At 40.7% G+C, this 17,885-nt stretch overlaps 1 protein-coding gene across 13 annotated transcripts in view; it reads right to left on the bottom strand.

Annotated features, from left to right (window-relative positions):
* DPF3 (double PHD fingers 3) overlaps positions 1-17,885 on the bottom strand; it is a 195,469-nt gene that overhangs the window by 67,343 nt on the left and 110,241 nt on the right. For 7 of the 13 annotated variants that reach the window (XR_001864451.1, XR_001864452.1, XR_001864454.1 and 4 more), the window contains exons 4-6: positions 6,051-6,178; positions 2,049-2,144; positions 982-1,020 (exon numbers count right to left, since the gene is read on the bottom strand). Coding sequence is in view for 8 of the 13 variants with exons in the window: in XM_017742007.1 (XP_017597496.1) it covers positions 982-1,020; positions 2,049-2,144; positions 6,051-6,178 (263 nt within the window). In the remaining 5 variants the exon portion in view is untranslated. The remainder of the gene's footprint in view (positions 1-981; positions 1,021-2,048; positions 2,145-6,050; positions 6,179-17,885) is intronic. The other 6 variants (XR_001864453.1, XR_001864455.1, XM_017742009.1 and 3 more) reach the window with 1 other exon arrangement.

Here is a 17,885-nt window from a genome sequence, read left to right as displayed (position 1 = left end):
AGGGAAAGGAAGAGGCATGTGCAATTTGGAAAGTGCAGAGCAGTAATTCTGTTGCATTAATCCTGCATTTATGCTGTCAGTCCTTCTCACTCCTTTCTCTGAATCCCCAAAGGTCACACTCCACAGGATCTAGTTTCCTATGCATGTCCTTCCCCTCTTCTGCCCTCTAAAAATACCCTAACCAAGTCCTTCCCAGAAACAAAGAGCTGCCCAGGTTTCATGTCCCCTAATTTCAAAACCTTAGCCTCGATTCCCTATACTGGGTCAGGCTTAAGTTAGAAAAGGGCTGCCTTTAGAAAACTGGCAAAACACTTGTGACCAGATGCAATTCAGGTTTACCAGTTTTCAACAGCTAGATAACCTGGCCCTAATTTTGTAATCCTAATTTCTACCACCATTTTACTTTGATTATTGATGCCATCAAATAAAACTAAAAATTGCTCGAAGTATTTGGCACTATTCAGACTTCTCTTTTTTGCACTGAAAGAAGCCAGTGCACTAGCAGAGCAGGAGTGAGTTGGAAGAAAAAGGCAAGAGATCCTGCTTCTCCTGTACTTAATAGGGGGCCAGTTCCAGGGCAGAAAATAAAACAAATGTATGCTTCAAAATGAATGGGACACCTAGTACCCTCCAGCTTTTTTTCTACAGTAACAGAGAAAAAATTATGGAACATCTTCCTGAACATTTTCCTGAACAGGGAAGCAAAATCTTGCACATAACACTAACTTCAGGATTTTGTTTGTACAGGTTTGGGACATACGAATACACCAAATTCCCTTCTCCGGAGCAGTATATCTCTTTTAGCTATCCACTCCCTTTCATTCACCCTAACCAGCGTGTGCAATTTATGTGAGAGCAACTTATTAGAAAAGAGTTGTTAGCCTGGGATATTAGTTGATTGCTACAGTTAAGCTTGTGTGCATATATTGATTCTATCTCCTGGTTTTGGTTACTGGTTCATACAAATTTTCTGAAACTTACATTTTTCTGGAAAATTTTTTTCCAGGTGGGGGTCTTTGGCTAAGAAAGAAAGAAAGAAAGAAACTGGTTCAGGTGATTTTGAGAATAAGGAAGGTGAAATATATACTTATCCAATTATTAAAGTGCTTGATCTTATATTAAAGGACTTACGCTCCAAAATAAAGAGGAGCAGAAAACTGAAACAACACAACAACAGAAGAAACAAAAAGAGAGGGTCTGATGCATAAGTACATTGCAAGTATTCAATGTGGTTTCATGTCTCTTATTCAAAAGCTATTATATTCTGCTCATTTGGCCTAAAATGTGGCCCCTCTTGCTTGACTTCTATAAACACATCAAAAGGTACTTCTAGAGCTCCTGTGCCCCTGCAGCATCCACTGGAGCCAAAGAGAGATGAAAATGCTCAAAACTTCTGAGAATTGTGCTCACGTTTATTTAGATGCCTACCTTACAGGCCCACAATTGAAAATGTTGATTCCAAGTTTAAAATGTTGGCCTCATTACTTAACTGGTACGTTGATGAATTGTGAAGACATCTTAGGTAAGAGAAGGGACACAGAGTCCCCTAAGGATAAAATATTGCCCTTTTTAAGCAAATGGAAGATTTGCCATGGGCCCAAGAGAGCCAGTGTCAGCCACAAAATGCTACCCTAGAGAAAGCTGAAAAACTTATTAACACAGTTCAAGTTACTTTTATTAATACTTTTTTGGCTGTCACAACTGAATTTGCTGATTTTCTGTAATTAGTAAATGTTGTTTTAAGAAGCGTTGTAATAACAGGATGTCATCATAATTACTACAGTTTACATTACAATTGTAAATACAACACTAAAGTAAATTTACCCCAAATTTTTGCTCTCAAAATAGTCTTTTGTTTCATGGCAATTCACAAAAATAAACTGAAAAATATTAAAAATCTATTACATATCACTGAAAATTACCTGTGGTTTTATCACTATCATATATTCATGGATAAAGACTTTGCATACATAATACACGTAAGAAATATACACTAGAAAGCAGAGGTTTGCTTCCTTCCTTTCCATTCCAATATACTCTCCACTTACCCGTCCTCTAGGCCTGTTCTTTCGTTTTGGAATATCTTCTTCCAAGTCTTCTTCCTCATTCACTTCATCTGCATTTTCATCATTTTCTAAAACCCTCTGTGGTTGAACAATAAACAGGAATGGTTAGAAGAAAAAAGGACACATACAACCAGCTACTGTTTACCAAAGTGACTGTGGGTTATTACAGTTGATACAAAGCCAAATCAGATCCCAGTACCCCTGCTTCTCTCTACTAAAGCAAAATTTGTTTTCTTTTCCACCCTAATATCTCCAGGGAATTCCTACTAAAAAATACCACTGGTATAAGTCAGCTATGATAAAAAGGTCCCTAAGAAAAAATAGTGGCATCACTGAGCACCAATATTCCAAGACAACACAAGTATTAGTATGCAAAATGCAGGCCCTGTCTGGGAATTTGTTTGACTTGGTTTTTTATTTTCATTTGTTGCAACCTAAATTGTTTTGTTTTCTTCTAATGTTGAGCGTGCACTTTAAGAATACAAAAATCAGTGGTTTTCTCCTTGGTAGCTCACAATCTTCTTTCTTTAGCAAAAATAGAGAAAATTCCTCCATACATTCCAGAATGGATCTAGAAAGCCATGTCTTTCAGGGCTTGCACCACAGGTACAACTCTAATCTGGAAGCAGGAGGTTTGTTGCATGAGAATGGTGAGGAATTACAGGTCTCATTGAGGTTAACAGCACCAACAGCAATAATTCATTCAACTAATTATTTATTAGGAACAATACTTCATCAGCTCACATAACTGTGAGATGCCTGGGCCAGGGAATTTCAATCCTTTTAACTCTATCTTTTGAAATGTAACCTCTATAGAACCAAACGCAGGCTGGCTGTCCTGCATGAAAACATGCACAAGTCAGACATCACACGAAAAAAGGCCAGACAAATCATCACAACACTAATGTGGGAAGAAGTCCCATTGAAATTTCCCCAACTCTTGGCATGTCTGCTAGAAATACAGAAATTGGTCCGAGCCACTCCTGCCATTTATGGTGCTGGGCCATTTTGCAAGGGACTAATCTGGAATCACTAACTTACCTTTGCCATGCCAACATTCATTTAAACTACAGCCACGATGCAGATTCAGATCAGTGACATTAAACTGATGGGAAGGTTTTCAGTCTTACTCTATTTGCCCCTTCTCTCTAATTTCTACTTAAAAGCTATCTGAGAGCCAGCAGAGGGAGAACAGGAGCAGATCAGTTTCTTTCTCTTCTTTCAACATACCTCAAGCACTAAATTCTGAATTTGTGGGAAAGAATACAACAGAAATTTCACATTTCAAAAAGCCTGTATTTAGAAGACCAGTTACAAAAGTTCATTCTTATTTTAACAGCTAAATTTCCATGACTAATAGTGGTCAGTGCATTACAAACAAGTTGTAGCACATGACAGAGGATCAAGTCTTCATCTAATTTTTGCTCCTTCTATTTTTGAATATGAGGAGGTTATTAATGACCTCCAACTATCATGAAATACAAATTCACATAATACTGGAGTACTAAATACTAGAGGGTGTAAAAGTTAAGCAGGTTCCAGTTCTGCACACATAAAATGTTTCTTCAAAATTCATACAACTGCATACATTAATTGACTTCATCTTAGGACTGAAGTGCTTGAAAAATATTGTACATGAGGAGACTGTAAGAAATGTAAGGATGTATGTAAGAACATAAGCAAACTTACTGACGTGAGTCTGTATTTTTACATTGTTTCGTATCTTAAATATCTCAAAAAAAAACTCAAAACAGGGGCAACCACATTGTATGTGGGAGGGAAAGGAGCTAATTTACAACAATGACACTACACAAGAATTAAGAGAAATATTACAAACCACTTTCTTCCTTTAAAATTGAAGCACCGATTTAGGAAATAGATAATATGTAACCAAGTGTGAATTTGGTGACACTGCCAGAGTAATGACTTTAATCCTTGATAGAAGGGGCATAACCTTTCTGCTGCATGGTCAGAAGGCTACTCTAACTCTTCTCCATCAAACAATGGAGACACACATTCAATACCAATTTACCATAGGGCAAAATCATCAACCCTGTTTCATACCAACTGTAGAGCAGGGTCCAATGCCTGCATCTATTTAGCAGGGGAGCCCTTAGATGTTTTAGCAGAGTAACTTTTCTTTTCCTATTATGTTTTTCTAAAACAGTTTCCCAGCCCTATGTGCTTTGGTGCAGCCAAGCACCAAGTCATCTTCTCCTGACAGACACGATGAATTTGGGAGGGTGGCAAGTGGCTGGGACTGAGGTGGGAATTACAATTATGTGTATCCCACCTGCTCACTCTCAGCACTCTTGAGGCTGGGCCCTTTAGAGCTACAGCACAGACAAGTATGCAAAGGAACGAAAGAGAGATTTGCATTCTCTTATTTGTCGTACTGATAAAGGCACTGACTGTGATTTTGATCTGGTACAGTCTAGCTGCCAGGTGCCAAAATACACACTGAAAGCTGCCTACTAGTGAAGGCTTTGGCAATCATTGTTCTACAGACTGAATCCAGATAAGCTGTGCTTGCATAAAATAAAGCAGCAAGACATGCCTTTTGCATCTGTTCTGAGGAAACCAGCATCCAGGTGACAGGTCACAGCTACAGCAGTTTAGCTGAAAATTTGTTCTATTTTTTTGCACCCCCTCCCTGCTCTGCAAAGCCTGGATTTATGTCAGTTCCAACATCTCTGAAGTCTCTTTCCTCTGACTGCTGCTGGGGATAATTTGGGAGCTCAGATCACACAGCAACATTCAAAGGCACTTGTCAATTTCATAAGGATGCTGCACCATGACTTCTGGTGACCTTGGAAGCAAGTAAAAACAGACCTTTAGCAAGAGCTCTCAGCTTCATAGACCCAGATTTACTACTGAAAAAGCAAACACAGAGCAGTTCTAATGCAAAGCTTTTCCCCAATCCATGAGCATGGGATGCTTCCTCCTTGATGGTGCTCTTTTACCTGTGCAACTGGGAGTGGGAAACCAAATTTTGCTGCCTTTACCTGTGTGAAATTTCTAACAAATAGAGCAGTAGAACTGAACTCCAGGTAATACAGATTTGATGCCTATGTTTTTCTGTTTCATTTGGCATGGGACTGACCCCTCAAATTTTTACTACTTTTAGGTATAGATGCAACATTTTGTATCTCAGCCAAAATTACCAAGTTTGACACATCGCTAATAATTCTCACTAACAATCTCTAAAAAGACTCATGGCACAACGGTGTTTTAGCATCACCAAAGATGTGCTGCTGTGGGAGAGGCCCACTTTCCTAGTGATTTAAGATGTTTTAAAAGTGACATGGACTTACAGAAGAACCCTTTATATTAGCAGAATTGCTTCTATAACAGACCTATAATTGTATTTTGGCTTTTAATTGTTGAAGGATGAAATAGAATCTTGACAAATAACTTTCAAACCATAATGCATGTGAAGAGGCAATATTTCTCATACTGCATCACTTATAATAACTGAGATATTTAAAATTACAATTTTTTAAGTGGTTTTTCTTGTGTACTTCCAGAAGGCTACCTACTATTAAAAAAAACCCACCAAAACACAAACAACAAAACAGGTAAGGCAATGACGTGTTTTTTTCCATGGCAGATGTGAATCCAATTTGAAATCCATGTCCAAACTCATTTCAAATATGAGTCACTAAAATTCAGTTTATAGTTGGGATCCACCTCAGCTTCTCAGATTTTTACGTAATTATCTCATAGTGCTGCAAAATAAATTCCAACACAGGACCCGTGCAGAACACAGTCAAACAACAGAGATTCTTGTGACAGGAGAAGCATGTGAGATACTGACATCATTTTGAGCATCACAGTGTGGCACAAAGGTTTGATAACATTTTGGCAGTAGAATGACACAGCTATCAACAGATGCACTGTTCTGCCACAGGACAAAAGACTCCTAGACTTAGAGACAAATTGTAAAATCCAGCCCTGATGTCAGGGCATGGGGCTCTCCTTTACCTGGATTTCTTGTATAGTGTCTTCCTCTTTAGTGTCTGGTTTTTTCTCTATTCCCTCTCCACGCAGCAAGGCTTCCAGAGTTGTACTTTCTGAGGTGAACCCATCTTTTTTCAGAGGCAGATCAACTTCTGAAAAACAAAACACACTCACTGTGTGTCTTCCCCAAAGAGCTAACAGGAAGAAGGACAGAGATGTCAAGCAGATGATGAACAGACTTTCAAACTTGTTTCTGTCTTAAAGGAGAGCTCTTCAAGTTCATTTAACCACTAAGGAACTCCATATATGATTAATTTCTATCTTACTGAAAACCTGGTATCTTTTCAATTGCCGTGCTTGCTTGCAGAAAAAAACGCTGGATATATTTTATCAGGAGGAAATAAATGGGGGAAAAATCCTTCTCCTTTGCGTAAACTCTCTTTGCTTCAAATAAAGAACAAAAACAGGACTTCTTAAGATACCGAAATAACAAATATGAAGAATCTGATCTCCTGAAGAAGAAAAGTAGCTTAATGCAATTTAGCATCTGGCACAGTTTAAATAGTACAGCTTCAATCCTCATTCTCCTACACCAGGGCATGTTCCACATGTGGGAAAACAGAAAGCTTGTGTGGGGGGCCAACGCTGAGACCTTATGTTGAAAAAAAAAGGGACATGTCTTGAATTTTCATGTAATGTTGACTAGATAAAATCTCCACTTGGCTCCAGCTGGCCAATACCAGCAAAGAAACACAGTTATGAGTGCAGAATCTTACCTATAAAATGGGATGACGCCCAGTCACTGCAGGAAGAGCCACAGGCTGGCTCAGGAACAGGCTGGGGACAGAGCTCCAAAGACAGTATGGATTTATGAGGAAGTTTGATGCAACTTGCTGGAGAAGTGAAGGAACAGAGCCTGATTCCCCTTTCAAATGCTGCTACTAGATTATGAGGCAGTGCAGCAGACAGGCAAACACAGCACGTTAACTTTAGCAAGATGTTAAAATATACCTGGGCAATAATCCAGTTTTCCTTGTAGATCCTAGCCTCTATACCACTCATACAGGGGCTCATTTAGAGCAACCCTATGGCAGGGAAACATCCTGCACATGTCTTTACCTGACAGTGCCAGGTATGGATTTCTTAAGTACTCCTTCCCTTCTAAAATGAATTCCTTTCTCTAGACCAGTATATTTAAAAGTAATAAATATACAAGAACGACGCTTACAAATCAGCATCTGGTGTCTGTATTTCAGAGTCCTGTCTACTTCTTATGCTTTAGAATTGTGTTTTGTTCCTCAGTCTGCCTGAAGCTCCCTGCATTTCTATTACCATGATTTGTAAATTCTGCAGGGCAGAAATTCATGTGTTTTTAAAGTCCCAAATCACTCCTGAAAAACAAATAATGAATGAGTACTTGCACCTGGGACAGTAAAGTATAATCTGCTTCTTGGGGTCAGTTGTGTCCAACTTTAAGCTAGCAAATGATTCAGGGTCTCCAATCAGTACTTCCACAGCATGCTTACTCCGGTCTTCTGAAGTGAGAGAGCATTGCTTAGCCAATAACCACAGAAAATCCAGCAAAAATTCCAGGAAAAGCTATTCTATTCATGGAGGGAAAGGCTGGGTACAAACCATGCAGAAAAATCAAACCACTGGGATTTTAAAGGAAACTCCCAGAACAATCCACACAATGGGATGGGGTCAACTGTGAATTGATCCCCCTTCTCATCACAAGGAGCTCTATTCAATCAGGCCTCTGTTTTCACCATTAAGTTTGGCATACCCACCCCATTATGGCCCCGTCCCCAACTTCTCCCTTGCTTGAGCTATAAAAAAGACAGAAGAGTCAAAAGAGAGTCCCACAGATTGAATTTCCCTGTATGAACTCCTAGTACCTCCCTCTGGATCCAGACATTTCAATAGAAAGAAGGGATTTTTGACTTGATTTATGTGCAAATCCCAACACTTGGATCTGAAGTCATGAAGAAATCTCCATAATCATCTCTGGATTTGGGCTTGGCTTGGGTTCAAAGTCCTGTGTTTGGGTGCAAAAGGGCATTTGCTCTGTATTTAGAACCTTGTAGGACTGTAAAACCCAAGGGGTCATCATACATTCAGCAAGCGAAGAAGCTTCAAGGAAGCTCAAGGGCATTGGAAACAAACATGTCTTCACTGTGACAAGCTATGTATGTCTCTGGATACCAATACATTCAGCAAATGAATGCATTAGAAAAGGAAATGAGCAAGGAAAGGATGAGGGATAAGTAGAACATATATGAAGGTAGAACTACTCCCCATTTGTTTCAGATATATCGAACATGAAGTTTGAAAAGAGGGAAAGGTAGGTTTTAAGGTCAAAACAGGCAGCTGTCTTTAATAGGCATGTTTGTTCTGTGTGGCACTGCTACTTCCCAACAACAACACTCCAGGAGGACTTTTCATCCAAAACTCTCAGAGCATTTCCTAATTACTAAATTTAACATTCCACTGACAAGGCGTTGTAAGGTAATATTTTTATTCACACTTTACTGATGGGGAGACTGAGTCACCAAGAAGTTACGTTAGTGAGCTGGGAATCCAGCGAAAATAAACCCAGTGTCTGTCTCCCATTTGCTCACTAAGCTGACTGCCATTCAACTCCTTCACTTTCTTCTCCACTGGTAGCTTCTATGAACCCACTTTAATTCTTAAATAGCTCTAAAAAGGGGGAAATGGCATACTCTGTCTTATCTGGAATGTAGAGTTTACAGTATAAAAACTTCAGAGGTCCAAAGACAACCCCTTGTAATGAATTCAATCACTGTCATTAATTCAATCCTTCCTGGAAGATGGCTAGTCTGTAAAGGATACAGTAATAAAGACAGGAAATTATGTTTCCAAACAAGTTTTTGAATCCCCAGAGATGAAAGTCTTCAAAAATCTAAAAGATAGTTCAGTTCACCTACAGAAATAGTTAAACACTATAAGGGATCATTAAATTCATTTCACTAAATCCCTTATTTTCTCTTTCCTATTTAACTATCCATGATTTTCCCACAAAAGCAAAAAAAGTATCTTTTCTCTTATGCCAGTACCCTAAAGAAAACTGAGGAGCCAACTCAAAAACTGAAATGTAGTTTTCATGTGAAAGATCAAGGCCTTCCCCAGACTATGAGAACTGCTGTTTGGAAGTAAGGTGCAGTCTGTTCCACTCACTGTCCTGCTTATAAAGGTGCCAGCCAGTGCCTGAAGCTTCAAACAAGGCCAGAGGGAGACTCTTCTGGGTTTAAGGAATTAAGCTGTGACCCCGTGCTTGCCTCTGCTTTGATATTGGTCATGCCACACTGTGCAGTCACCTCACATGTTGCAGAAGAAGCTGTGAAAGTCTGTCACGAGAGAAATGCAAAAACTTACCTACCCTAATACTGCATTGCATCCTGAGAGATAAATGCAGCATCCCTTCCAGTTATCTTGAATCTGGCTCTTGTGAAAATACACAGAACAGCCCAGCCCTTTCTGAATTTTGATACACTTTTACCCTTGATGTTTTCCCACCCGATTGAGTTCAACAGTTAAACTATGGTTTGAAAGAAGGAGTGTTTCACTTTATTTATTGCCAGCCCCCTTGTTCTTTCTGGGGAAAATAGAAGTTCTTGACCAAAATGTTTGTAATTTCTTTTTATTCCTCTCCTTTCAAGGATAAACTGTCACAATCTTTTCTGTTATTCTGCTGTGGGAGGCTTTCCATATGGTCCTGACAAACCTCTCTGAACTTCCTTTTATTATACACCAGTCTTCCCAAGATGGACCTGTACTGCATCTGGTATTCTCAGACGAAACCACATCCCCCATTTAAACAAATTAATTACAATATTCTTTAGATTACTCCTCAGGCTGTGTCTTTCAATGTCCAAGTTACTTACTAAGCAGAAGAATTAGGAATCTTGTAATGGGGACAAGAACTTCCCATAAGGAATACATTCAAACACACAGGTACCATATTAAAATGCCCATCCCTCTGCCCACGCCCCAAGCACATTCATATCTCCCCAAGGTGCTTTGCACAGACCTTCCCAGCCATGATTGCTCTAAATAACTTCATATTATGTGCAAATCTTTGTAGTTGACAAGGTATTCCCACTCTGCAGCTTGTTCATTACTGTATTACACACCAGTGGACCAAGCACTAAACCTTGATGCACCAGCTGTAAGCATTAATCTATAATGAAAGTTCTTTCTTCCACTATCTTTTATTCTAAAAGTGTTGATCCAAGACAATTCTTTGTTTCTCTTTGGAGACATACCAAAGGTCTTCAGAAAGTTTAGGAAAATTGTCAACCTGCCTACCTATTAGTTCTTTACATATCATGTAAAGAATTTTAAGAAAGTGGTGAGGCATGCTTTTCCTTGGTAGGAAAAAATGTAGTTGGTTAGAACCTCCTATATCATCATTTCCCAGGTGCTTTACTGCTTATATCTAATAACTGTTTCAATCAATTTCTCAGATGTTCATGTAGAATTTATGTGTCTTTAAATCTTTGAATCACATCCAAATACTTTTTAAATATAGGTAATAGCATTTGCTACCCACTAATTTTTCTAAATTCTTTGTAATTTCTGTTTTGTATCACAAGCTCTTCTTCAAACATTATAATTTCAGAGAACATAATCTTTATTACAAGTAATAACTACCAGTAAAGGCACTATAATTAAAAGCTTACTCTTTTGTATGAAAATTTTAAGAAGGTTTGTAGATAAATTTCCTTTTGATTAGTACCACAAACATAACAGCACATGGTTAATGTAGCAGATACAAGAACTAGTTAGAACTATACAAAATGGAAATGTCAAATCACCAAAAATCATCAATGAAAAATAAAATGTTATTTAAGAATTCTTCCTGTTTTAGTAAACCACAGTAGTCTTGGTGTCACAGCTAAATATTGTGCATATATTATAATTCAAATATGTGTGTGTGCATATAATTAAAATTTATGTTTCTTAACTTGGCAGAGTCCCTTTCATAGTGATTAAATTAACATGGTTATTTCTGCTTACCAGCCCAGTGCAGCAACCTCTCTATTTATTAAGGTCCTGAGATTGCAGTGGTAGAATCTGAACTAGCACCCATGCCAGTGTCATTCTTGTATCTGTTTTCTATTGAACTGCTGCCTCCAAGAGAAGCACATTTTCACAAATCCCACAAAATGGTGGGCTTTTTCGAGTTTTGATTTGCCAAAATAGCAAAATAGCTGCAAATTCCTGTCCTTAAATAAGCTACGTTTACAATGCATTGAGAGCTAAGCAACTTTTCAGTGTCTCTTTGAAACATAAATTTAAAACAATAATCCCTTTTTCTATACAGTGCAATGTATTTGTTTTACAATGGATCATTTCCATCTCCACAGTAGCAGCTGCCACCCAAACCATCATCTCTGTGCACTCGTAAGCAGCTCCATTTCCAGTTCTAATTGGGAACAGAGATACTTATTGGGTGAGTTCCAGCATGATCTATCACGCCAGAGACAGCTACTATGCAAACCAAAGCAATCCAGCTTCCAAAAACCCTCTTAGACAAACACTGACTTTGCACATAGATTCTTGCTTTTTTGTTTCTTGGTGCCGTTTTTTTGGAACATAAAAAGAGCCAGAGGAAACTATATGTTAAGAGTCCAAGAAGAGTTGTTTAGGATGGATAAATCCAAGGATATTACCTTAATAACCACTACCTCTTTAAAATCATATAGGTGGTCTAAAAAAGCCACCTAATTCACAGCAAACAGAACTACTGCTGAGTGAATGCAGCCACTAAGCTCATTAAGAGGATGTGGCAGGATGTGTCTGAAAGTGCAGTGCAGTGGCTCAGCAAGCAATTAAATCCCATGACAGTTTAAAATGAGAATCTATCAGTGTCACAAGAGTGTGAAGCCTCAGCATCTCTGTTGTTCCCACCCCCAGCGTTTTATTTATTATGGCGTATTGGGAACATGGAAAGTCAAAAAGATTATAATGAAATATGCCATATAAAAACCAGATTAAGCCTGCTCTTCTTTGGGGAAATATGCAGAGAGAGAAGCTGTCTGTTAGCTGTCGAGTTTGCAAAAGATACCATCTTTTGGGATGGTGCTCTCTGCCAGCAGACAGAGTGCCCCAGGGGAAATGGTGGTGAAAACCCAGACAAGCAGCATCCATCCATCCATCATACGCTCATCTCCACATCTCCAAGGCACAAATATAGTGTTAGAGTGCAAAGGGTGGGGGCAGGGGGATGGAATCCCTTAAGAAAGAATGGGGAGACAATGCCTTACATGAATAGCTGCATTTCGTAGCTTTTCTGTGCATGCACAACCAGACTCTCCTTAGCTTGCTTGCTTGCTTGCTTGTTGTGTTCATGGCCAGTATGGTGACTTGCTAGCATCCTTGGAACTGATACATTCACAGCAGTGACCAGAACCAGGGGTACTAAAGGCAGGGCTCTGCCTCTGCCAGCACAGCGCAGCATGGACCTTCACTCCTCCTGCAGATCCGGATCTCCAAAACCCTTCTTTCACTACGCCACATCCTGCTCTCCCAGGGGTAGATGCTCATGTTATTGCTATTATGATTTAATGCTATCCCACTCTTTAATGCCCCTGCTATCCCACCCTTTTCTCCCAACTCTACTTCAATTCAGCACCCATCTGCAGCAAACTTGTCACTGCCAGTTCTACACATACATGGTCCACAGAACCTCCTGCCTGCCCAGCCCTGGGCCTCCCCTGGGACAGATTGCTGATAACACAGACTCTCACAATGAGTCCATAAAGCCAAACAAATGTCCCTAGAGAGTAGTAAACATCAAATTCACTTTTTTTTAAATCCAAGCTGCAATATAGCCATGCTATACTAGAGGTTGTAAGGCTACTCCAGTAATTCTTTGTCTTCCCCACAAATCCCACTCTAGACCTCATGTATATTATTGCACTCTCAAGGTAAACTGGGCTGTGGTGAGAACAATAATCCAGCCAAAGACAATGTTAAACCACTTCTAGAAACGAGACCATTTGAAAACATGAGAGTATTTGTTTCCACAGAAAGAAACCATTTTGAGTGGAAAAAATAGTTTGGGGGACTCTCTGTCCTATAAAGCTCTGAATTCATCTTAGCAAATGTTTGAAATTTTAGGCACTACTGAGGCTTGCTCTAGGGAGCACAGGGAGACTGGAAAATCCCAATGTGTCCCTAGCACCTACTCCTGGAAAGCTGCTAGTCTTATGACTCGGTTGGGGTAGGGCAGAGGGTAGAGGAGAAAGTGAAGACAGAGGAGAGATGAAGATCTGATATGGGTGGGACTGTACACTTCCAGTCTTTAGCTTGGGCGTAAGTGCAGAAATATCAGAGGACAACTTTAAGACTGGGATTCAATGGAAAGCTTCTATCAGCCCCTAGTTAAAACACATCCTAGGAGGCTACAAGACAACAGAAGGGAGAAATAGGGCTGCAGAAAATTGCAGAGGCCCTTAAACATACAGCTAAGCACTGTTTAGTTTAACCCAATAACAAAATGTGGACTTTACCAGCAGCTGTATTTCTCTGGCAGACTAGAATGCCCCTATAAAATCTCTCTCAAAAAAAACCAAAAACAAAACAAAACGGTCTTCTTGTCAGTTGTCTCTTGGAAGTTTTCTGCAGATTTATTTCTCAGCACAGATATAAATCATTGTCACATATAATAAGCTGTACCTGCTTCTCAAAGACTGCCAAATTACAATATCAGACTAAATGCTGGATCAAGTAACTACCCTCAGGGCTGAAATCGTCTCCATTCAGAAATATCTCCATTCAGTAGCAATTTTCTAGCACTCATTTGTGTTCTGGTCACTCTTGCATTTGTGTTCTAGATGGGCTCACACTGCACCAGGACTTCTGCAGCAACACTGTAGGCACTATCAAGGGACAGAGGCAAGATAACTGCTGCAATTTAAAGAAAATTATTAAGTAAAAAAGCCTATTCCTTTGGGCTTTGTGTCACCCTAACAGGGTTTCTGGTCTGTTGGGAGTAAAAGAATAACCTGGGGTATCTATCTGCAAATGGCCATATAGAATCACTCACACAGATAGATGATGGGCATTTTGACCCCTCCAAAGCCCCAGAATTAAATAATTAACCAGACAGTTATGAGCTAACACCAGTCCCCTCCTCCCCACAGGTGGGATAGTCATGTCCACATTGCACACTCTGCAAAGGGTAACAGGGAGTGGACCTCCACTGCAAACAACTGCACTATATGTGACAGAACTGAATAAAAACACTTGTACTGAATACAAACTCATACATAAACCATGTGTAGAGCCAGCCATGCCAACCTTCCTGCAAATTCTGTGAGATTCTGCATAGCTTCTCTTCCTTATCGAGGACAGTGGAGGGGATACCTTTAGTAACAGATAAATCTCTGTAATGCAGTTATCTCTCAGCTGCAGTGCACAAGCATCCCAATTAATTCAGTCCAGGCCTAGCAGAGCCGGCACTAAGCCAGGGCTGATAAACCTGCCAAAGCCAATCTGAGTCCTGCAGTGATTCTTGGGAACCTGCTCTGTGCGTTCTGCTGCTCCGGACTGAGGGGGTTTATGTGCTCAGCTCTGGCTGGCACCGCACGGAGCAGCAGCTCCGCTGATGAGGCCTTTCTAACACCCAGAGTTCTGGGGAGCAGGCAGAGACACCCAGTCACCCCAAAGGCATCAGCAAGGTGTGGCAGGGCTTATTAGCACCGCTCAGCCAGATGCCAGCTGGCCCAGCCCTGATCCTGCATGGCTGCCTGCAAAGCTCCCACACGCGGGCAGGCCTGGGGAGCAGCACAGCCACGCTTGCACGGGGCCATGTCTGAGGGTCAGCCATGCCAGGCACACCTGGGCCAGCATCCCTGGCTCAGCGAGCACTGAACTGCATAAACCAATGCAGAACAGAAAGGCCACAGCAAAGTGGCAATCGTTTTAGGATGGGATAGGGAGCAACCACCCCAGATGCTGCCTTTGGCATCTCTGCTCTCCCAAGTGATCCTGGGCCAAATTCTAACAGAGGCACTCTCTGCTTTTCCATCATCTGTCAAATGGAGATAGTCTTCACCTATCCTCTGGGGTTTGGTAAGGCTTGTTTAATATTCATAGGCATTCAGGCATTCAAATAAAAAGCACCAAAAATGCAAGGTGGTCTTACAGGCTCTCACAAAGACAGATTTAAACATAGTTTCTTTCCAGCCAAGAAAAACACTGAAGAAGTAGGACTATTTCCACAGATACCAAATTTCAGGGGCCGATTCACAAATTCCAAAGGACAAAGATAATATTTACTCCTATGTTAAGATGCATCTGACAGATGAAGCTATATAAGTGAAAAATGTTATTATAGGAAGGAAGGCTTGTAATAGAAAAAAGGGATGAGGTGCTAGTAGGTATCCTTTCAGAAATGGGAAAGAACAAAGCAAATTATCTCTGAGATGCTCAGATCTCTTGCCACAAAAAGGCAAGCAATTCCAAGAGGCCTATAAAGGGTTTAGACAAAAAGGTGAACTCTAGAATTAATAACAGAATGGTAAACAGGAAGATTAATGGCACCAGAGAAAATGCAGATGGTGAAGCCCAGCCTGCAGGCTCAGCAAGACTCTGAACAGAGAGGGGAAAAAAGGCAAGGTGTAAACAAGGTGACCTTCAAAGGCACGGGAATGCCTGCCAACAGGCCAGCCAGAGGGCATCCCAAGACACAGATGTGCCATCTGGGGTAGGCTGTCTCATGACAACGTGAACGAGATTTGTCTTTTTCAGAATTTGCAGGGAGGCAAAATGGGTAGTGGCAGAAAATATGACCATTCATTCAAAAGTGGCACAATTAAATGCACAGGTTGGAAAAGGATGCCATCCATTTTGTAAAAAAAATACAAAAGAATTCCCTGAATATCCCCGCTCAGAAAGGTCTTGTGCCCACTTGTAAAGCCTGCTCATGCAAAGTGTGGGGGAGGAGAAACTGGTTTTCACCAAACAAATGTTTTCCTTGAGGGTTTATGCTTTAAGTTTATGGTAAAAAGAAAGAAAAACCCTCAGCACATACTGCAAAGCAGCTCTTTAAACCAATGATGGTATAAATTTTCCCCATCTTGGCATAAGTCTGTTCACTCCAGATGGCACATCTGAGTTGAAAGCAGGTAAAGATTTCTCAGAGATCTCTATGTCCAGTATTTACAGAGTTCCCTTGCTTTGCCTCAATGCTTAGTTGGTCCTTCTGTGTGCCTGGGAGATCTCAGTACTTTGCCTACAGTAAAAACTGGGAGAGAGAAATCTCCTGCCATAGTTCTGCAGGGAAGCCTGGCTCTGTCAGGCCTGATGCTTAGATCATTGTGATCAACCAGGAAAATTAAAAAGTAAATGCAATCACACATTTTTTTCAATGCATCAATCAAACAAGACAGTGGGGCAGTGCTAAGGGAAACAATGCTATCTCTAAACAAGCCTTCTACAGAATAAGCCAAACATGAACTGTTATGATATCCAGAGGCAAGAATATTAGGGGGAAACAGAATAAGCAACATTATAGCTCACTGTGGAAAAAAAGCAGACCTTAGCTATGGGAGTCCAGCAAGCAGTGTATTCACACACCTTTTTTTCCTTTCTGCCTGGCTCAAAGTGCATAAAATCTGAGTATTTCAAGCAAAACTGGCCCATCTGAGTTCAGTGCTGAAACTGGCTACTTCAGTGCTAGGAGCACAAACAGACATATCTGAATGTGTTTTATTCTGATGGGCTGCATACCAGTGAAGATATTGCCATGACCTCTGGTTTCACAGTAGGAACCACGGGTGCTGGATGAGGTCAGGCAGCTCCTGCAGAGCCTGCACAGCCCAGTGCTATTACATCAAGAAGGCTTGAGTCAAGTGAGCTTGATTGTTGGCAGGAGCTGCCACCATGGCTCTGGGCATCAGCACACACCTTTATCCAGAAAGTCCCATCATGTGGCTCTGTTGGTTGCTTTTTTAATAGAACAGGAATGGAGAGATGAAGAACACACCTGAAAACACTCATGTGGCAGTGAGGAAGGAATCAGGAAAACAAGGGAGAAAAACAGCAAGATGGAGGAAAGGTACTATATTCCTTCTCCTCGTCTGCTGCAGCTAACTAGGGCATCCTTGTTCTGAAAGCTGCTACAGAAAAGTCTCAAAAATGGAAGCCCTGGGCCTTGAATCATGTCTTTTCAATATCTCTCTCCTTTCTTCTCTCTGCTAACAGAGAAACACTGTAAACTCCGAGACCCTGAAAATATCTATTTCCACACCTTACAAAATACAGTGAAAATAGATGATAATAGGGAAGAGAGAGAGATAGCCATGCAAGGAGAAAATAAAGTGAAATAGAGAACAGTTGCTCTTCTCTCCTTTCCTTCTGCTCAGCTTTAATTTCCCTTTGTTCATCTAACACTGAGCCAAACTAAGCCAAAAGGAGCTGCCATGCTGGGCTACAAGATTGATGGCTGCAGGCAGACTCCACAGTGAAGAGACGGATGACTGGTCATTTCCCGCGATGCACTGAAAAACATCCATCCTTGCAGCCATGCTGAGTCCATTTGTGCTCCTTTTGAAAAGAGAGATAAACACAGGCAGCCAGAGGCACCTGGCTGTCCTTCTCCCTCAGAAGGACACAGCTATAGTCCTCTGGGTTCCTTGGGAAGGTCGCTCTGTCCATCCCTGAACATCTGGCTGTGGGATTTGCTAACTCTCTCTCTCCCCCGGCAATCATCCATCTATTAGAGCACAGTGCAGGTTGGAAGAAAACAGTGAAGAGAATGGTGTGACAACCTCATCAATCTACAGCTACACGCTTGGCTATTTAGTTTTCTTTACACTATTCCTAAAT

Source organism: Corvus brachyrhynchos, unplaced genomic scaffold (genome assembly GCF_000691975.1).
Source record: "Corvus brachyrhynchos isolate BGI_N302 unplaced genomic scaffold, ASM69197v1 scaffold115, whole genome shotgun sequence".
In the NCBI taxonomy this organism is placed as follows: domain Eukaryota; kingdom Metazoa; phylum Chordata; class Aves; order Passeriformes; family Corvidae; genus Corvus; species Corvus brachyrhynchos.
The sequence above is the reverse complement of the archived record's forward strand: the minus strand, read 5'-3'. Positions and strand labels throughout refer to the sequence as shown.